Source organism: Colletes gigas, unplaced genomic scaffold (assembly GCF_013123115.1).
Source record: "Colletes gigas isolate AHSC1104 unplaced genomic scaffold, ASM1312311v1 Colletes_gigas_Sc00002, whole genome shotgun sequence".
Taxonomy (NCBI): domain Eukaryota; kingdom Metazoa; phylum Arthropoda; class Insecta; order Hymenoptera; family Colletidae; genus Colletes; species Colletes gigas.
Window position 1 is genome coordinate 718,456 of NW_025106631.1, and position 22,493 is coordinate 740,948.

A 22,493-nucleotide genomic window follows, 5' to 3' on the forward strand; every position below is an offset into this window, starting at 1 on the left:
ATGGTTTAACTATAATAATTATCAAAATTGAATACTGATTTGTCGTATATTTTTCCTAAACATCTGTAGATTTGAACAGTTCTGAAACTCGTATAATTTTAGTTTCACACAAATTAAACACAAATATATATATATATATATATATATATATATATACATCCTATGTTGAAATGGACTGAAAATTTTGCAATTTCGAAATGACAATTTTATTTACACAGATAAATTTTAATAATGGCTCGTTTGAAATAATAAGTTACTCCATGCATTCTGAATGATTGTTAATCATTCATGAATGATTGTTAAAATAAATAGAGGGAAGTTTGCGTGGCGCTTGGAATAGCTTTGGCCTCGGGCTTGGTCGCCGGTCGAATGGCCCGGGCGTTCGTAAATTTTCCAAAGAACGTTACCCGCGGCTGGCAGCCGGGAGCAAGAATGCGAGCAGAGGGACTGCATCAGCGGTTTAGCGCGATTAATGAATGGAAGAGCGCTCGCGCGCGAAAGAACGCGCCGCCCGCGCCGGGATTCTTTTCCCTGAAACGCTTTCAACGCGACCGCGTTATTCAGAGCTTTGATACGCCTCGTGGTAATTATATCGTCTTGGCGGGAATATTTTTTTTCTTAAAATATATATAAGCAGACTTTACCAGTCGGCCATTTTTTACCTGGTTAAAGTCGGCTTTTGGATCGAGGCGGTGTAACTTTGCTTTTTAAGGTTTGTTAACAACAGCGACAGAAATTATAATTGTTTTGAATTACACACACTGATGCATAGCCACCTTGTATATGAGTTCTAGCTTTGGGGATTCGAGGAAGAAGTAGTTGATTCTAATGGCCTCGATAGTGAATGTATTTCGTTGAAATTTATTTACGAAGTGGAGCCTATGTATATCTGTAAAAGAGTATTAAACAACATTTGCGTACAGCGTCAAATTTATTAAAAATCAAAGACGAATTGTTTAAGAAATATCGACAGAGAGCAGAAATTTTTCGGCGAAATTGAAAAATTTCAAATCGTTCTAAAAAAATTATTTTTGGTTGCTGGGATTGATTATAATCATTTTTGGTGAATAGACATACACTCGAATTTCTACGCGTTTTCGAGAAAAAAATTCGAGTAGTTTGACACAATTTTTGGCCAAATTAAAAAATTTCAAATCGTTTTAAAAAAATTATTTTTAGCTAGGGGAGTTAATTGCAATCATTTTTGGTGAATAGACATACCCCCGAATTCCTACACGTTTTCGAGAAAAAAATTAATTACTGAAAATATAATGTATGACCAGAAATGTACCCCGAAGATTTCGTGCGTATCTTTAAAACATCATAACTTCCGAACGGATTTGGCGATTTTAATGTTTAAAACGGCAAACAACGCGTATTTTAGTGCAGAATATGTAGAAATTCTAAGAATATTAGAAAAGTTGTTCCTTAACCCTGTAAACTGAGAAAAACTTCATAAAAGTGATCTAATACTCAAACGACCATAACTCCTACAATGGTGAGTGTATTTCATTGAAATTTTGTTCTGAAGTAGAGCTAATGGATACCTACAAAAAAGTCTTAAACAACTTTTCCATAGGACGTCAATCAAATTTATTAAAAATCGAAAACGAATTTTTAAGAAAAATAGACAGGGATAGGTGCTGAATTTTTTCGTCGAAAAAAAAAAATTTGGAATCGTTCTAAAAAAATTATTTTTAGCTAGGGGAGTTAATTACAATCATTTTCGGTGAATAGACATACCCCCGAATTTTTACGCGTTTTCGAGAAAAAAATTCGAGTAGGTGGACAAATTTTGGGGCAAATTAAAAAATTTCAAATCGTTTTAAAAAAATTATTTTTAGCTAGGGGAGTTAATCACAATCATTTTTGGTGAATAGACATACCCTCGAATTCCTACACGTTTTCGAGAAAAAAATTCGAGTAGTGCCATAATTTTTGGGGGAAAATAAAAAATTTCAAATCGTTTTAAAAAAATTATTTCTAGCTAGGGGAGTTAATTACAATCATTTTTGGTGAATAGACATACCCTCGAATTTCTACACGTTCTCGAGAAAAAAATTCGAGCAGTTGGACAAATTTTTCAACGAAATTAAAAAATTTCAAATCATTCTGCAAAAATTATTTTTAGTTGCGAGGATCAATTACAATAATTTTTGGTGAATAGACATACCCTTGAATTCCTACACGTTTTCGAAAAAAAAATTAATTACTGAAAATATAATGCATGACCAGAAATGTACCCCGAAAATTTCGTGCGTATCTTTAAAACATCATAACTTCCGAACGGATTGGGCGATTTTAATGTTTCAAACGGCAAACAACGCGTATTTTAGTGTAGAATATTTACAAATTCTAAGAATGTTCGAGAAATTGCCGAATATTCTTGTTTTTCGCGTGTTTTTCGTTTCGAAAGTCGCTCGGAGTCGGCGTTTCCTGGCGCGCGCGGAAGAGAACGATGGTAAAATTCTGGTCGTGGCGCGGAGGTAGGGCTTCATTGTCGCGTAGACAGAGAGCATATGGTAGCGGGACAATGTACGCGTAAGGCTTATTGCGCATGGTATCAGATGGCATCTCGCGGCCGCAGGAACATATTCCGGCACGCACGCACCGTAATGTTGCTTCGCCTCTTCGTGCGGCTTTACACGCGCGAAATTACAATCCGACACAGCATCGCGGCGTGCTTAATGCCGTGTTCGCTAAGAAGGAAACTTTTCAATGGAAATTACGTCGCCCGCGGGTGAAACACGTTTCATAATACGCCGGAAAAGACGCGCCGTGGAAGGGAACGGTACTCGAGTTATTCTCGCTCGTCCGATAAAGAGATTTTCTTAACCGGGGAAATAATAACGACGATCAGAGGAAACGAGGCGATTTTCATTTTCAAGATAACTTTTCAAACGTCTCATCTTCGATGATCTATGCGTTCAGAAGGTATATATATATATATATATAGTTGACCTCAGGACATAATTGGATGCTGCGTTAAGCAATTAGCACATTCTCGAGATATTGCTTGCCAGTTATTTAGCTAATTACAGCTTTGATTAGATTCGAAAGTAATTCCGCTTATCTACGATCGGTTTCGTCTTCACGAATAAGCGTGTGTCGAGAATGGATCGTCGGAAGAGGTGCTTGCAAAACAGGACATTTCGCTAAACGCGATAATTCGATTCCCCGCACGGTTTGATAAATGAGCCCGTAATTTGCTAAACCTTGCACAATTTTCCATCCTGATTCGCGAAAAAATTCTTTTGTACAAGTTATTTGCCGTTACTTAATCCATACGTTTCCAAACAACCAGAGAGAAACATCGAAACACGTATTTACAAATGAAAATCGCTATAATAGTAGAGATTTATTATTTCACGTAATTTAAAACAGTTCCACGGTAGCAGGGGACGTTTTCCCAACGCGTCCTAATTTTTTAACGAGAAAATTACGCGTAATCTCGATAAAATTCACGAGTCGAGGGAACCCGCGGCGTAACGTTGCACGATACAATTACGGAAATAGCTTTTGGTTTCTAATTGGACGGGGTTCCGGAAGAAGTATTGGTCGATACTCGGGTGCGCGTATCTCGGCGAGACGTCCTCGATATATCGATCGATGCTCCAGATTTACCGTCGCTGGCATCCGTAGCCTGGATTTCGAGGGATTTATTAAAGTTTCATCCTCGGTTGGTTCGAGATTTTTCTTTCCCCGGCGGCGTCGCGTCGTTCGAAGGGTTGATACTCCGCCGCGCGTTTTTTCCCCGTATCTCTGTCCACGATCGAGCGAACATCCTCCCTCGTTTAGCGCCCGATCCTATGCAGGGCTCCGCTCTCAGCCTCTTCGCGTCCCTTAACGCGCCATACCTTAAAGCGGATAGGGAATTCCGAGTATTGACCCGTTTACCCTGCGCCTCTCGAGCCATCGGACCAACAGAACCCCTCCAAATATCGCTAATTAGCCGTTCGTTTCCACGATGATCGATCCATCCTATCCTTTACCGAATTTCATCACGATATACCATATTTGCATAATGATTCTCGTAGAAGAATTTCCCTCGATATCAGAAAGTATCGAGTTTGGGGTACTCCGAGCAAGATGGAAAAGAAAATAGCGAACTTTAAACGCCAGGATATTGGAAGTTGGTCGAGCGCTTGCGAGAGAGACGAGAACGTGTAGCCCTCTGGTAGCGAGCACAGGAAGCAATGGACCCCTCGCATAAAAGTCTCGAATAATTCGTTGAAAAAAAATCACATGACACAGAGTACATTTTATGATCAGAATCATTCATCCTCTTCACTCTTGATTCGCGAGAAATATTTATCAACAGTCATCGGTGCCATGCAAATCTCTCTTTGATTGTCAAATTTCGCGAGTCACCTGTAATCTTTTCGACGTTCCACCCACGACGATCACTCCCCCTCATGAGCTAAACACATGATTGGAACTTGGAGCTGGCATCAGCGAGGATGAGCGTTGTTTCTAGAGGATGGGACTTTGCAAGGCAAATTCGAAGGCCTCGTGGGCCATCATCTGCGGGTTCGCGCCCACGCGATGCACGAAAATCGATGATCCCTAACCCCTCTCTGCCACCCTTTCCAGCTTCCACCGACGACTGTGGTTCCCCGTCCCCTGTCTCTGCTAGCGTCACCCTCCATCGCGACCAAGTTGGGCTAGGTTAGGCTGTGTATTCGCGTTTCACCGCGACTCTCACTCCTGACACGCAGGAATGCGTACCTGGACGTCCTGGCTGATCGGTTCAACGACATCTTCCGGAGATTCGTTGCCCACCAGAGCACCTCGTTTCGTAAAAACAATTTATTAGAAGTGGTTTCAGTTAGGCGGTAAATTCTAACATATAAAATCACGAGATTTAAATCACAGTATTATTACACAGTATAGATTTTGTACAGTAGTGAATTTCGTACTGGTAAAATGTTAATGAAAATACATTGCTAGAGAATAGTATTTAATAGTATAATCGATCGTCGATTTATTTAGAATTTGTGAAAGTGGCGAGGACCAGAGTTTCATCGCCGGAATAACGCACACGACCTCTTTCTCGATTTACCTTTTCGTTCCCGTTCCCCTTTTTCTGTATTCGCCATTACTCTAGGTTCTTTTCTGCCCTCCCCTTCCAGCCCCCTCCATTACTACCCCACCTTTCTTCTCCTTGCTCTATTATTCTTCCCCCCTCCTCTCGCGAAGCGTTAGACTACCGCTCGTTTCATTCTTCGATTTTTCCCCCTGTCCCTTTCCCTTCGCGACCTTTCTCCTTCTCCGTTCGATCTAGTCTTTCCTTTGATCTATGGTTTCGCGTAACGACCACAGGCAAGAAGATTTTATTCCCTGCAAAATATTCGCGACAAAATTCATTTTTCCATTTTAGGAAAAATGGCGCTACCAACCACCGTTTGTACAAGAGAAGTTAGCGTACGCAAATTTAAACTCAGAGTCGATCGACTTTGTCTGGTAACGTCATCGATGTAACAATGCCCAGGGGGTGCAAAAATCGCTTTTTGTTTTTTACTTCACGCATAGTTGACGTTCGTTGACGACAACCACCCCGTGCTGCACGTGGCCATTTAAATTCCGCATGAGAGGAATCTGGGTTAAGTAGACGCAGAAATGCGAAGCAGGTGAGCGACGTTCATAGATGAGCGCGTGGTTGCGGTAAATTTCGTCCGCGTTCGGAAAACCATTCCAATAAGTATTATCGATATTAAACACGCGCGTTTAACCTAATAAAAAGTGTAATTATGCTCGAGTACTAAGTATCGTTGGCTGACTGCAAACTAACTAACTAACTGACAATCTAACTGACTAACTAACTGACAAACTAACTAACTTACTGGCAAACTAATTAACTAAATAACTAACTAACTAACGAACTATCTAACTACCTGCGAACTAACTAGCTAACTAACTGACAAACAAACTAACTAGGAAATAGGTGATGGAATAAATAAAATAATTTAAACGATATAACTTTTACTAAGCTTTATTTGAAACACTTGGAAGGCACGTCATTACGCATTGAAAGAAACATACAGAATGAGAAAGGTCAGTGACGAAGAATTCGTCCCGTACCCTCAGACCCAATCGGTCCTATACTTTGTCTAAACAAGTCAACGAAGGAACACAGCTGCACCCTCTTGACTCGTATCTCTAAACGCAACATACGCGTCGATGGTTTTTATTACATAAAGAAAACTTTCTCTTTTAGAAGAGAAAAACCAACACTAACTAACTGACAAACTAACTAAATAACTAACTAACTAACGAGGGTGAATACGTACTCGAACCGAAAGTAAAAGTATTTACAAAGTATTATAATATCTCCCCTGTAACGAGACCACCGATTCGCTGCAAGAAATAGCGGAAACTAGGCGTTCCACCTGTGCCTTGTGAATTTTCACGAGCTCATGATGGGAAACCGGTTGAACGATCATTAATTAGCGCGTAACGTCGAACGCCACCCTCGCCCTGGCCGTCCAATTTATCACGCGGGGTTCTGGTTCACCCCGTTGGAGGGGGCGGACGAGAGAGGAAAAAGTTCGCGAGGCGCGCGAACGAGAAAAATGGCGAAACGCGCAGGCGCGAACGCGACGCGGCCAACGACGGGGACGAGAAGCGTGGAGAAAGATACACAAAAGCTCATCAGCGTTTCGTTCGCGAGTCGCGATGCATCTTCGGGGCCCGGCTTTGATCCTCGATTTAGCGGGTGACCTCGTTAATCCACCGTTGCTCCGATCAAAGTCGGATGAAAGCGGATGCAAACGATATTTCGCACTTTTCCGCCGGTTTCTTTTTCTCCCGCCTCTCGAGTGCGCCATATTTGCACCGTTTCGCGATGTTGGTACATACGTATATTCCATCATCTCGTATCGAAACTATTGTTAGAAACGTTGAAATAAATACCTGAAGCCATGTGCTTCTCCTCGGTGCGTTCCCCCCTCTTAACGGAGGCCAGGACACTTGAAAAAAGGAGGGCCATACTGTCAAGGATGTCCTCGCGACCCTGGTTTTCCGTCAGGGTACGGAATTGCATTGGCTTTGGCCATGAACAGACACAGAATACAGTTTTACAAAGTCCACCTCGTGTCAATTTTATCAAAACGCCCCGAATTTTGTTACCAGTAGCTTTCAACACCTCCAAGTGTTTTATTTGAAATTTACTAAAAAAAAAAAAATTTACGCAGATTTCTTGTGCAACCCTGAGGCCCCTGGGCCTGCGGTCTTAACGATAGTAGGGGAGGAGGACCCTTAGACCTAGTGACTAACATCGACGACGTATCGATGTTTGGCCTATTGGTCATCCAATCGAATCTTCATTGCAAATTCACATTTTTATTAATAGAATTAATAAAATGGGAGCTTTATAGATGATTGTCTCAACCCCTAAATATAATAATTCGTATCTTACTTTAAGTATTTCTTATATTTTTGCATATTAAATGCGTTCTGTAGTTTTTTGAGGATTAAAATTTCCCATAAATGCATAAACATCCGCAATCTAGTGATAGCAATGAAATCGCGATATAACGAGCGATACGCTCGAATCGACTGTTGTTTGTTTTTTAATATGATTTTGGGAATTTTTCTTTTCCGTGGTAAAGGTTAACCTTTTAAGGGTTGACCCTAACGAACAGATCTCTGTGAATATTCATCGAATTTCACGGGCATCGTCGAAACAGAGGAGCCGTAGGATGCGGTCCACCGTCCGGTCGATTCGCCGACGCGCCGCGCCGGGATTAAATTCAATCCAATCAGAAGATATTCTTTATGCCTTTGAAATCCAATCTGTACCGGGGAGGACGAAGGGTGGCAGACGCGTAGTAGCACATTTCGCACGGCACTTTCAATTCAGCCATGGGGAGGGATTCAATTTCTCGTCTCCCCTGGATGCAAGAAAGGGACATTAGCGGGATCTGCCATTCTTTTGTCTCTCACGGCGTCGTAGATTCGACGGGGCACGAGGTTCCACGAGAGGGGGAGGGTGTGGAGGTGGGGGGGGGGGCAGGGTGGGGCAAAGTCCCAATTTAATTCGGACGAATTCTCGTTGGGCCCCCCCCTGGTCCAACTTTGCCTCTTCTCGGTCGTTTCTTTACCTCTTTCGTCTTTTTCTGCCCCCTTTTTGGCAATATAAAATATTCAAGGGTCCGGCTCTATGCGTCCATCGACGTGAAACGCGCCCATGTACAACAAAGAGGGACGTAGGTGGCCTCCTAATTCTTGCTTCTTCTTTTTATTTTCCTCTCTATCGGCCCTTCGCCATCAGCCGCCTATGAGGTCCCCGCTGTACAGGTATACACGAGCTATTAGAGGTTTCTAATGTTTCTTTTTTTCTTTTAACATCGCGGTCAGGCTGCTTTCTCTCTCTCCGCCTCTCGGCCACTTTCATTTTTTCTTGCTCCGTCTTTCGAGTTTCGAGAAAAACCGCTCCTCGGTGATTAAATGGTACTGTGGACGCGTCGCGGGTCCACGGATTCCTCGCGCGCGAGTTATGGGATCGTTAGCGCGCGGAATCTTTTTTCGAAACCGTTGACGAGTACTGTCGAGATTCGATCTTTTTCTCGGTCGACCCTATTTTTTTTGTTTGCTTTCCCTTTTTCGAGCCTCCGTGCTCTTCTTTGCAACGGCACCCTCGCGTTTCGACCCGCAAAAAACGGGACTCAGGGGCCGTTTAGATCTTCTAAAGGTCGCTTTGTATTTTCGAAACATTATTTTGTAAGATATTTTAGATAGTTTCCCTTTAATATCTTAATACAATGGTTCGTACGGAAAGCTTACTCGAACGTAACTAACTAAATTATTATTAACAAATGATTAACTAATAAAATGAACAATTTCTAAATACATACTTCACGCATACTTTAATCGAAACTCTCACGTAATGTAACTGCACTCATTCATTACAAACCTAAAGGTTCCTTACAATTTATAGATGTTTTGCACCCAAATCGAATTATGTTTTGTCATGTTAACCCTTTGCACACCTGTGTCGAGCGTGAAATCAATTTTTTATCTCAGGAGCTCCAAATCTCGGAGATATACACTTGAAAATTAAAAAATACAACAACAATGTAAATAAAACAGATATTTAATTGAATTTGTTTAAATTTGCTCTACTTTTTAGCTAACGTAAATTTCAAATAAAACCCTTACGAGCATTGTAAGCTGCTGGTAGCAAAATTCAGATATAATTCGGAGCGCAAAGGGTTAAAATACACTTGCTATCTGCACCCAATTAAAATCGATCCAAGAGCACCGTTTGAAATAATCCCTCACGACTGTTTATAATTGATAGTTTCTTTCATAATTTCGAGTACACGATGACACTGTTACAAGTGGAAATGACAGGGTAAGGCCGGGCATACCTGTACAATGCACACATATACGTAATACCGCGGAACAACGAGTCGAAATGCTCGAGGAGAAGGTTCGTGTCTTTTGAAAGAGGGTCGAATAAAGAGAAAATATGGCGATACGTTCATTGTCGAAGCAGGACGCTTTGTTCTGTATTTCATCCACGATCGACGGGGCACCAAGAGAGAGAAAGAGAGAAAGAGAGAGGACAGCCGGATGAATTTTCTTTTCCGGCCGAGAAATTGGTCGGTTAGAGACTTGTAGGGCCCCGGACACGTATTTTCCATCGGCCTACCCTCTCACAATGGCCGTGTTCCACGGTGCCTTTCAGAGTGAAACCGGCTGCGCTGCCATTTACCATAGGATTTTAGAAAGGTTCCTTTTACAAAGTGGAGCTCTAGTTAAGTTTTTGTTAGCTTCCAGCGTCGCCTCCGCCACCCACCCTCTTTCCCTGTCTCCCTCCGCCATCTTGTCCCTTCTTGCGCGGGAGAAGAGAACGGAGACCTTTCTGCTCGCGTTCCATTCGCCTCTCCGCCGATCAGAATCCATCTAACCGATTTCGGGATCGTCTTAAGGTGGGTTCAACGACGAGACGATCGGCTCCGTCTTTTATGCCTCTCGTCCCCCCACACACTAGGGGAACCAGAGAAAAAAGAGAGGATCGGTAAACCTTACCTGAATCCACCTGGGGGCGCACGCTCTGATCAAAAAACGGTGAGAACCGCTTCCATTTCCGAAATCCTCCGCGTGTCTCCCATTCTTCTGCCTCTCGAGCTCTCCTCGAGCAAGTTGGCTGCTCGAAAAATACACTTCAATCGGAAAAAAGACCCTTGGAAAAATTGTCCTTACAGTCTGTGCACTTGGAGTCAAGATGGCGGGGCCATTTAAGCACCCTTTTTCGATGATTCGTGCGATAAGAAGACTGTTTCGAGTTCACCCTTTGGTACTGTGGATGGTGATCTTTGAATCAAGCAAGGTTGTATTCAATTGAGATTTTGTAAATTGTCCTTGCAGTCTGTGCACTTGGAGTCAAAATACTGGGGCCATTTAAATACCCTTCTCGATGATTCGTGCCATAAAAGGACTGTTTGTTTCGAATTCACCCTTTGGTACGGTGGATGGTGATCTTTGGATCAAGCAAGGTTGTATTCAATTGAGATATTTTGTAAATTGTCCTTGCAGTCTGTGCACTTGGAGTGAAGATGGTGGGGCCATTTAAACACCCTTTTTCGATGATTAGTACGATAAGAAGACTGTCTGTCTCGAGTTCACCCTTTAGTACGGTGGATGGTATTCTTTGGATCAATTGGTGATCTTTGGGGTTGTATTCAATTGAGATTTTGTTAATTGTAGAGTCAGGTGCTCAATATTTTTAAATCTTTACCGAACCATTTTGGTTTCGATCAGGTGGTCCTTTCTTACCAATTCTTTCAATTATGCTTTCTTAAATCACGATTAATGCGTTACCATAAAAATGAGGGTTCGGTGAACGTATGCTCTAGCTCGTGAAAGTTCACTTTTACTAATTTGACTAATGAATGTATGTTTTAACGTTTTCAGCTCATATTTCCTAGTGAAAATGTACTTTCACTGATAATCTCGATTAAAGATTCTCATTACCTTGGAATAGGACTAATTTTTTTTGTTTTTTGTTAGAGTATAGAATAGACTACAATTACGCTACTTTATTGTACCAAGGTTGAACTCAAATATTAAATAATATATGAAATATCCATAGTGCATAATTAAGGCGTAAATCAATACACTATCGTGAATCTCACTTAGAATTATTACCCTAAATTAATTCCTACATGAAAATCAATGATTTCAAAGTCGTGATGTGTGAATATTTGCATTTGCCAAAAAATTTACTTCGTCAAAAATCAGACTGGTCCTTCGTTTGTTAATAATATTCGAACACGACCGGTAACGGTGAAGAATAAACGAACGGATAATAAACAACGGAGAACCGACTGATTATCAATAAACAAGACACGATAGAGATGCTCTCGGTAACGGGAAACGGTCGAAGGTTAGGTTAATAGCAGCATATAGCCCGAAGGTTAGGCTAATAGCAGCATGTACCTCGCCTTTGCATCGTAACTATATATTTATCTCTACTTTTATTAGGGTTACCATCCTTGGATCATAATAAAAGAGCACGTAAGACACTCTTTAAACGACGATCATCCGGAACTACGAAGGAGAGGAAACATAATTCTATCATAAATATAACACGAAACGTACAATGAAACGGAGGAATTCATAAAACGTTGATTTCATTTTCACGAAAACGTAAAATTCTGATCGAACGATGAAATTTTCACTTTTCTGCCTCTTTTTCAACGGAATAATCTTTGATCATTCAACGATCCGTAACCATAAGGCGTCCAAGTTCACCGTGGTCGATCAGCCAGCGTTTTAAAATGAAACTTTCCGTTAAGGTTCGCGGCTCGAATTCCTTTCTTTATCCAAATCTTTCCACGCTCCAGACCCGGCTCCGGATGCACACAATTTTACGTTTCCCTTTGAAGCTACTCGCTTTCCCGTTGAATTCTCGTTTAGGGGAAGAATTCGATTCAACGCCGCCTCCTTTTTGCTTTGATGGTTTTTCTGACGGAACTTATTCGCGTATTTATGCCACGAGGAGCCACGGGAAAGGCATAATCTCGTCCATCTTTCCAGCTAAGTTTCCTACAGAATTTATAAGCCACCATTCCACACTGATCAAAACATTACATACATACGAATATACATACTCGGAATAAAATGAAACGAAATAATTGGTAACAGCGTGTATTTATTGCACCAAACTTTCAAACGTTAAACAATTGTAAACATATGTAGATTCACTGTTACGAAATGAACACTGATTGAATCACTGAATCTGTGGTATTCGAGTTTGAAATATTTTAAATAAGAATAACGTTAATTTGTATTTTAAGGTACGTTATATGATTTTAATTGTATTCAATTTCTGTTGCAGGTGCGTATACGTGAATTCATACAGTGTCAATAATTCTTGCCGAATGACATGGGGTAAGTGTGTTTCTAACGTTATAGTAAGTGGAAAGGATCGTCACTTTGCAACGAGTGAAGTTGCAGGGAAAAGTAACCCATAATAGTGGCTTATAGGTATTAATGGAGATGTACACATTGTACGAGTGGACTGAGTACTATAAATCTCTTCATCGAATCGTTTACCTCGATAAATACATTCTCTTTACATGCTTAATATGGTTTAAAAAGCATTTCCCTTTTGTGTATATTTTATTTGCTATTATTTTACCCGGTTTAGTGGCATTTCATTATCCCTCAATTATTTTTTAGTATTTCTTTTTCCCCCAAATTTGTATTCAAAGTAGTCCCTATGGGAAGTAAGCTTGAAAATCGCGTGGTCTCTTTACACGCGCATTTTCCTTTTGTATATATCTTATTTGCTATTATTTTACCCGGTTTAGTGGCATTTCATTATCCCTCAATTATTTTTTAGTATTTCTTTTTCCCCCAAATTTGTATTGAAAATAGTCTCTATGGGAAGTAAGCTCGAAAATTGCGTGGTCTCTTTACACGCTTAATATGGTCTAAAAAGCATTTTCCTTGTGTGTATATCTTATTTGCCATTATTTTACCCGTTTAGAGGCATTTCATTATCCTCCAATTACTTTTTACTATTTCTTTTTCCCCCAATTTGTATTGAAAATAAGCTCGAAAATCGCGCGGTTCTCGTAGGTTAGAACGCGCTGGAACAAGTTTCCCTGGAGTTTTCAGCAAGGTAGCCGTGGCTCCACAGGGTCCGTAAGCACCAGGAAGACGCGTTTTGTAAGGGAACACCGCGGTATCATCCTCCAGCTGGTAAACAGCTGCCCACATCCTGTCTCACGTACGCTCTACGGCTCTTCTGTCCCCTTCCTTCCTGTCCCCCCGTCCAAACGATCTCCTCGATTCCTTTTTTTCTCTTTTTCTCGTCTCCACCTCCACCTCTCACCACCACCACCACCATCGGAATGGTTCCGTCGTGTTCGGGGGCCCGAGCCAAGGTGGAACAAGGGCCCTCCGAGCGGTACCAAAATGGTGGACAGGTGCATCGTCGCGCCGAGTGGCCGGCACGCGACTGCACGGCTGTTTACCCATTAAAAATCATGCCTGGACTCTCGCCGCGTATTACGTGCGTGGTTTTCACGCGCGTGTGCGTACCATTTGCGAGAGACGGAAGGTGCCCCCGGTATACATTATCGTACCAGATCCAAGGCGATAGATTAGCGCGTTGCTAAACTGTTTAAACGCTAACCGGCCAGATACCATCGCGCCCATGAGAAAACACTCCCCTCCCCCCCCCTGTTAATTACCCTGGAAATCGTTAACGCGTTTTCGACCCGATTCTTCCACCAAATTGTGCCACCGGTTCTCACCCAATCTTCTAAATCGAATTTTTGCCTCGTCCAGAACAGTGTAATAGCCATTTAGGCTAACCACGGAGGAGTTAATTCGCGTCAGAGATGAGGAACCAAATTTAGGAATATTCTCAGCTAAAGTATCGTGCAAACGCGTGCGTTGGGAAATGTTTTCTTTACGAGTTATGGCCTTTTAAAATCGTACGCTGCAGGAAGTGCTCGAAGCGTACTCCAGTTAGGGTACCGTTACTCAACCAATACCATCGTTCGTAACGTTAATAGACATCTACGGAGCGTTCCACTGTCTCAGCAATGTTAAATAATTTTTAATTTAACGAAAACAATATTTTCTGATACTTGCTCTATTTTGTACGATCGTTACAAAGTTTCCCGGGAACTTTGAAACATTTCTGCAGTTTACGTCGCGTAAATTATTGTAATTTAACGTGAATGGTGGTCGTGCAACGGGATAATAATTAATTACGAGCGTACGAAATGTCGTGCGCCCCGGGTTTTAATATCATGCACGATTTACTTATCAAATTGTCGCTTGTTACGATTGTTGGATCGAATCATTAAAGAGCCTTTATCGTTTTCATGCGCGAGGGGAATTTTAATTTAGATCAATTTGCAGATAGCTCGTTTACGTTCGATTAACATCTTCGCTCTATTTAAATTAGTCACCGTTTTTATTCACCATCAACTATTCTCGAACAACGAATGGACGTTTGTTCGTTGGATCGTATCTCTCCAGGGAGCGATCAAAATTTTTGGTTCTGACGAACACTATCAGCAAAGTGCTCTATTTCCCCGACTTTGACAAAACTTCGCAGGTTTGTACAGACTATCAACCATAAGGGATAAGCATTTTTCTTTATAGCCGCGATAAATCAGGTTTAAGGGGCGAAACTACCCTACAAAGTTTCAGCCCTCCGATCCGCTATCTTCAAAATTATTGGACGTACGTGAAAGTTTTTTCTAAGAATATTATTAGTAAATAACTTGTTAGATAAAGTTGGCGCAACTTTTGGAAAATCTCCAATAATTTTCAAAATAATCGTGTGCACGATCAGTGAAAATTCTTGCTTTATTTTTTAACGTTCTGCAAACTTTTAAAAGAGTGATTTGCAATGAATCTTTGAATCGAATTATCGAAAGCGTAAATATTTATTTCGCATCTAACAATTACAGTGCACTGGTTATTCGATTCTTTTGCTTCGTCGTCCTCGATTCGAATACGATTTAATTGCGTTAGAGGGTGAGAATTGTCTGGTAATTCTACGTGTGACATCGTTGTAATGACAGCCTTGTGGATCTGATAACGATGCACCTTCACGCCACGTTACATTTCACGTCCAACCGCGAAATGGTCAGAGACAAACGTGTCTCGATAAACAGCTGATGATCGCGATCCCGCGTACGCTGTAAAAAAAATCATTGTAGATCGCGTTCGCGAAAGCATAATATTCGAAACATCAGCTTGCATCGGAGTTTCGCGATAAACTGTAGAAAATAAAATTGCATAAAATATCGCGTTACGAGGCACATAAAATAACACGATATTTCACAAATTTTAAACTCTATATTGCATTATATCGTCAATGTATAATACAAGCCTGTTTATTTTTTATTTTCATAACAGAAATTCCAACTGTGGTTTAATTTCGTAGAATTCACGGTGAAGTTTTGTTTAAACGAAAGAATGATATTCGAGCTAAAAATGGTTGCTCCGTATATTTGTTCCCTGTTACATTGACACACATAGTAACGCACATTTGTACTTTTAAATATTCGCGTTTTATTTCGGCGCGCAATTACTTTCTCGTAAAACTAAATCAACCGTCGTTGTTAATTCTCGTGCAATGGCACGTGTAAAATTGCATTGTCGCGCCACGTCGTTACGAAACGCGGGGGAGTTCGTATAATTTCGAACAAATATTTATCCAAGATAATAAAATTGTTTCGATCGAATGATTTATACGGATAATAATCGTCCGTTGTTTGCGATTAATTATTCCATTCGCATTAGTCGAGTAACGCGCAACCGTTAATGTGCAATTAAAATAATCTAATTACTAGGTCTGATGATGGTAACCGTTAAACTGTACGAATGCAATTTTATTGCCGAGCATTAATTAAAAGCAAGAATATATTGACTGATATGGTCGGTTAATGCTCGGTTTACTGCAATCGGTTCAAAGGATATAGAAATCAACTTGCATTTTGTTAGAAATCAGGTCTTCAATTGTTTAATACAATAATGTTTATAATCAATATTCAAGCGAACAAAAAATTTCTAGCTAGATTGGGCTGAAATAGGAATTATAGCAAATCACAAACACACAGACTCATATAAGTTTTCTATATTCTCTATTTGAATACATGTCTTTTTTAAAAATCTTAGATCAAGATGGCGTCTGCTAATTTCTTCTCCATATCTTCTATTTGAATACATGTCTTTTTTAAAAGTTTAGACGCTATTTAATCGATTAACGTATCCATGAAAATATTATTCCCTTGAAAGAGTGATTTTTTTAAAATCAAGATGGCGTCTGTTAATATTTCTCCATATCTTCTATTAGAACAAGTGTCTTTTTAAAAAGTTTCTACACTATTTAATCGATTAACGTATCCATGAAAATATTATTCCGTTGAAAGAGTGATTCTCTTAAATCAAGATGGCGTCTGTTAATATTTTCTCCATATCTTCTATTCGAACAAGTGTCTTTTCTAAAAGTTTCTACACTATTTAATCGATTAACTTATCCATGAAAATATTATTCCGTTTGAAAGAGTGATTTTTTTAGAGCAAGATGGCGTCTGTTAATTTTTCCCCCAGTGGCCCAATGTGCTCGTGACACAAGATACGGGACCGTGTGTATTTACGCGGTACGATCGTGGTTTAACGATCAATGCGCGACACCTTGTCTGTATAAATAATTAATTGCTCGCGGGATTGTTTTCTCCGATGGTCCCGTATAATAGACGGACAGGTGGAAGCAAGCACCTTTTAATGCCGCTCGGTTGTCCCGATTCCCCGGCGAGAATTGTCAGGTCGCAATTTACCACCGGCTCGTTCAGGGTCGTTCATATTTCATGACTCGCGCCGGTATGTAATCGTTAAAAGCCGGTGTCTCGGACGCGATAAGGGTTTCAGTGACGTACGATAACATCGATGATACATCTCGAACGATCGGAGATAACGAAAACGGTCTTCTCTTTACCGACTCTACAGCCACTTGCAAATTCATTGTCATTTCGTCTGACTGATGTTTCAGTTTCCCTTTCTACGTGGCTCGTGCCGCGTCTAATTCCAATTCGACCATACATACCGACCAATTTTAAATCGCACAAAACATGGGAATTTTTAAAGAAATTAAACACGGACTAGTTGTACATAAAAAAATATACATTAAATTAAGCATGAATCATGGGTGATATCTCATTTTTTTCTCAAAAATGGACTTGCACCACTTTCAAAATCGATGGTCATGCAATTTCATTTACCGACCAATTTTAAATTGCACAAAACATGGGAATTTTAAAAAAAATTAAACACAGACTAGTTATACATTAAATTAAGCATGAATTACGTGATATCTCATTTTTTTCTCAAAAAATGGACACCACTTTTAAAATAAACGGCCCATATTGTTGTAAACGATTGTCGAGGACGTGAAGGTGACGCGAGTCGCGTTGGTTCGCGAAAAAAAAGGAATATGTAAAAGTAAAACGGGCTAAGGACAGAAGCGAGGTCCCGACGGACACCTTGTCCAACAAGATTTAGTTCGACTGCACTTTGCGAGCTGCACCTGCGCGGCGCGTGCTACGAAGATGCATCTGTCGCGTTCGCATGCAGCCACGTGCCAGCGCGCACGCGCAGAGACGGTGGACATTCGCCACCAGGTATGCAACGCTATTCACAGAGAAACAGAGAAACGGAGAGGCATTTTTAACGAATAAAATGTAATTAAAAATTTTAATTGCAGCGTGGAATAAAAATGAAACTAAATCTGTGTCTCGCGAGCAGCTCTTTAACTCTGTTAAAACTATCGAGATAAGCACGAGATTTATTCTCGCAGATAAGAACTGTTATCTTTGGTTCAGTCGGCAGCTGGAATGTTTTTTTCCGCGATCGTGGATGAATTTAGGATATTTTATTACGTCTTCGGGGAAAATTGACGAGATAACGATACCGTGATCGATATAAGATACCGCGTTGGGAGGTTAATTGTCTCTCTAATAATATTTGCTGGGTCAGGGGAACACGGCTATCCCCGTTTTATCGGGAGAGATAAATCCCACAGTGAAATTGAGTGCTTGGCCACATTTTCCCTTATCTAACCCTGTCTGAGAGGCTATCTATAAAGGTATTTTCTTCTCCAAACATAACAACGCTTCGTGCACAGAGTGATTTACATCTAACAGAATCGGATAAAAATTTCTAGAATTTGTTTTTTCTATGTTTGGTTTGGACAAAGCTAGAGTTCAGTGGCCAGTTCTTATAAGGTATACCTGGGGCAGTCGCGGTGGAAAATTGAATCGAACTCCACAAAAATATTCTTTTGTTGATGTTTCCCCATCGACAGGTAGGCGGAAAGATTTCTCGGGAAAAATCGTCCCTTTCAGTTCAGGCTTCCTTAGAAGGATATCAGGTTTGTGCGTTTACACGCGAACGGACTGCCGTTGGTAAAACGTACAATGGAATCTATACTTGGCATCGAAGCAGAGGGCATCATGCCTAAAACGATACAATGCGTTTCGAGGAACGAAACAATTTTTATTTCTTGCTTGGGAAGCACCGGAACCGGGAGCCAGTTTCTTTCGAATTTATAGCGATCGTTGCACACGATGCTCCGTAGACATTAGGAAATTACCATTCTTTTTCCTGTAAAAATTTGGTAACCATGCTCTCAATAACATTCTACTGCCTATCAGTCGACGTGCAATTTTTTAAAATTATGACTTGTTTCCCAGTGGTTTCCGCCATTATTCGAGGATACACCCGGTATGCTCCAAAAATCTAGACCAAATATTCTCGATTCGTATAGTAATCTTGATGAAATCACTTCCCATTTGTATAAAATCTTAACCACAACAGAAATAATAAGAATTTCAGTTAGTTTCAAGCAACTTTGTAATTTTTGCGAATTTTATTTTAATATTTTAGGGGCCCTTAAAGCCGTCTAAGCATCGAAAAGAGATAAAAAAATTTGGATTTTTCGAGGCTGTGGTTTCCCCAGTGGTTTTCCCTGTGAATCGAGGATACACCCGGTATGCATTGGCGAGGTTCTATCGCCGGGGAACGTGATAGCGTTGGTGGTAGTAGGAGTACCGTTGCGCACGTTGCATCGCATGGCAAAAAGACCGGGCAATTTCCAGCTGCACAACAATGCAGTATTACGGCGTTGCGAAACCACACCGGACCCGAGCTTGTCTCTGTCTCTCGTCTGTCGCAATTTACGATCTAGTCTGGTGGTCTTAGACGTGCCTCACGATTAGAATCGCCGATACTATGCATACCTTCTATCCCCCCCGGTTCACGCGCTCCCTGATAAACCCCGGGAATAAAATTATTTACGAGTACACAGAAAATGCATTAGAAAATGGATAAGATTGCCTCGAGAAACCCCCAACAACCACCAACGATACTCGGTGCAATTATTAAACTGATCCGTGACACGCAAAACAACGGAACAAAATTATTCGAGCAACTTTCGAGGCTCGATGGAAACATCAACGCTTCGACTCGATACGTAGCGATGTTTCATTTTGTCATCCATGTTAAAATTGTTTTCTGTAATATATTAAAATCGTTCGAGCAACTTTCGAGGTTCGATGGATTAATGCGTTGACTCGATACGTAGCGATGTTTCATTTTGTCATCCATGTTAAAATTCTTTTTTGTAATATATTAAGATCGTTCGAGCAACTTTCGAGGCTTGTTGGAAACATCAACGCTTCGACTCGATACGTAGCGATGTTTCATTTTGTCATCCACGTTAAAATTGTTTTTTGTAATATATTAAGATCGTACGAGCAACTTTCGAGGCTCGATGGAAACATCAACTCATCTACTCGATACGTAGCGATGTTTCATTTTGTCATTCATGTTAAAATTGTTTTTTGTAATATATTAAGATCGTTCGAGCAACTTTCGAGGCTCGATGGAAACATCAACGCTTCGACTCCATATGTAGCGATGTTTCATTTTGTCATCCATGTTAAAATTGTTTTCTGTAATATATTAAAATCGTTCGAGCAACTTTCGAGGTTCGTTGGAAACATCAACTCATCTACTCGATACGTAGCGATGTTTCATTTTGTCATCCATGTTAAAATTGTTTTTTGTAATATATTAAGATCGTTCGAGCAACTTTCGAGGCTCGATGGAAACATCAACGCTTCGACTCCATATGTAGCGATGTTTCATTTTGTCATCCACGTTAAAATTGTTTTTTGTAATATATTAAGATCGTTCGAGCAACTTTCGAGGCTCGATGGAAACATCAACGCTTCGACTCCATATGTAGCGATGTTTCATTTTGTCATCCATGTTAAAATTGTTTTCTGTAATATATTAAAATCGTTCGAGCAACTTTCGAGGTTCGTTGGAAACAACAACTCATCTACTCGATACGTAGCGATGTTTCATTTTGTCACCCACGTTAAAATTGTTTTCTGTAATATATTAAAATCGTTCGAGCAACTTTCGAGGCTTGTTGGAAACATCAACGCTTCGACTCGATACGTAGCGATGTTTCATTTTGTCATCCATGTTAAAACTCTTTTTTGTAATATATTAAGATCGTTGTCGTCGTGTGATCCCTTTTATTGTTTTCGTGTATCTTCTTCTTAATCTACTTTTTTTCGATGCGATACTGGCACTATCAGCTATCATAGTAACACCATTTATCTTCTATTTTTAATTTTCAAATTCTCTATTTTCTTCTTCTACTCGTCTTCTACCTGTTTCCTGTTCCCTACTCCAGTTATTCTCATCATTTTAGTCGTTTGCAATTTCTGTTGTTCGAAACCCTGAAAGATGTATAAGATGATGGCCGTTGGAAAATGGCGAAGGTCGAGTGTCGCCAACCGTCGTTGTATTTTGAAATTATCGAAGGGGCCGGCCGGAAAAAACATGGAGAGAGACATCGAAGTGGTTGCAGCTGGATCGGTCGATGCAGGTGCAAAATGCAGGCTAGGCGAACAGCGTACGGTTCGATGCAGCGGTCGTTCGGGTGTGATCGTGTGCTGGGAATTAATCGATACAAGCTCTCGATCCTCCTCGATAAATCCAATTAAATTAATCGTTACAAATGGGACGCCTCGCGGACAAATGTACGAAAAATGCTCGAACGTAATATTCACTAACGGGCGTTCGTTAACTAGCCCCCGTATTCCCAAAGCAACGGAGGGAACACCGTGTATGCGTGATAAACCACCGCGTACACCACGATGGCTCGTTACGGGGGGAAAATAACTAGTTGGTCATTATCCTGCATCGATGATTATCGCGTTTCTTTCTTTGGGGAAAATGAATTTCTTCGTTGATCCGCAAAACCGCGAATAATAATTAGATCGTCGATAATTAACGATGACGACGTTTGCTTGCACAGTGGGGGGAATATATTTAAATTATGTGTGCTATTTCTGAGGAAAAAACAGGTAATTTTTTAACGATATAAACAGTAAGAGGAATTCGATATTTGTAGTTTTCGTTAATGCATAATATTGCGTAACATGTATTTCGCATTTCTTTGGGGAAAATGAATTTCTTCGTTGATCCACAAAACCACGAATGATAATTAAACGTTGGTAATTAACGATGGCGACGTTTGCTTGCACAGTGAGGAAGAAACTGGTAATTTTTATAAACAGTAAGAGGGATTCGACATTTGTAGTTTTCGTGAATGCATAATATTGCATAATATGTATTTTATTGGACAATAAAAATATTCTCGATATGAAACACACTGAAGGAGGATTATATCCCACAGCCTCTCTTGCCAGGAACGTTAAAGCGCGTTGTTAGCCTACACTATCGATCGAGTAGTGAAATTTATTACCACAATCAGAGAGTAAAAGCAAATGTAAACGACGATATTTAACGGTGAATGTTTGAAGAAATTGATTGGTGTGGCACGTGACTTTCTCTTAGAAGGGTAAGGATCGCTCTAGCCAGCATACTTGCAAAGAGTTCGATCGTGAGATAGGTAATTTTGATGAAATTTGTCAAACACGTGGCTGTTACGTGCCACCTTCGATCACAAAACACTTTAAATTTCATTATAAATGCATACAAAACAGAGTTATCAGAATAATCGTTATCAAATAGTCAAAAAAAAATCGAAAAGGAACCCAGTGTACCTAATGTCTAGTTGTTCATGTTTATCATACATTTCTTGACCTATTTCTTGTCAAAATTTCGTGTAGAAATATTAATTATTATAGCGTGAGAGGCCTCCATAAAATCTAGACCAAATATTCTTGATTCGTGATTATAAATTTCAATATAAACGTATCCTGTACATTTTCCAAAAGAAAAGCTATCAGAATAATCGTTATTAAATGGTCGAAAAAAATCAAAAAAAAAATCCGTGTACCTAATGTCTAGTTGTTCGTGTTTATTTCGTATAGAAATATTAATTATTATAGCGTGGGAGGCCTCCATAAAATCTAGACCAAATATTCTTGATTCGTGATTATAAATTTCAATATAAACGTATCCTGTACATT

The 22,493-nt window shown here is 40.3% G+C and overlaps 1 protein-coding gene across 3 annotated transcripts in view; it reads left to right on the forward strand.

Moving 5' to 3' along the window:
* Nucleotides 1-22,493, forward strand: part of LOC122401153 (histone demethylase UTY) — a 118,396-nt gene that overhangs the window by 49,085 nt on the left and 46,818 nt on the right. The window contains exon 2 of one of the 3 annotated variants that reach the window (XM_043403118.1): nt 12,347-12,399. The exons of the other annotated variants lie outside the window; for them this stretch is intronic. Coding sequence (XP_043259053.1) covers nt 12,395-12,399 — 5 coding nt within the window. The 5' untranslated portion in view covers nt 12,347-12,394. The remainder of the gene's footprint in view (nt 1-12,346; nt 12,400-22,493) is intronic. 3 annotated transcript variants of the gene reach the window in all.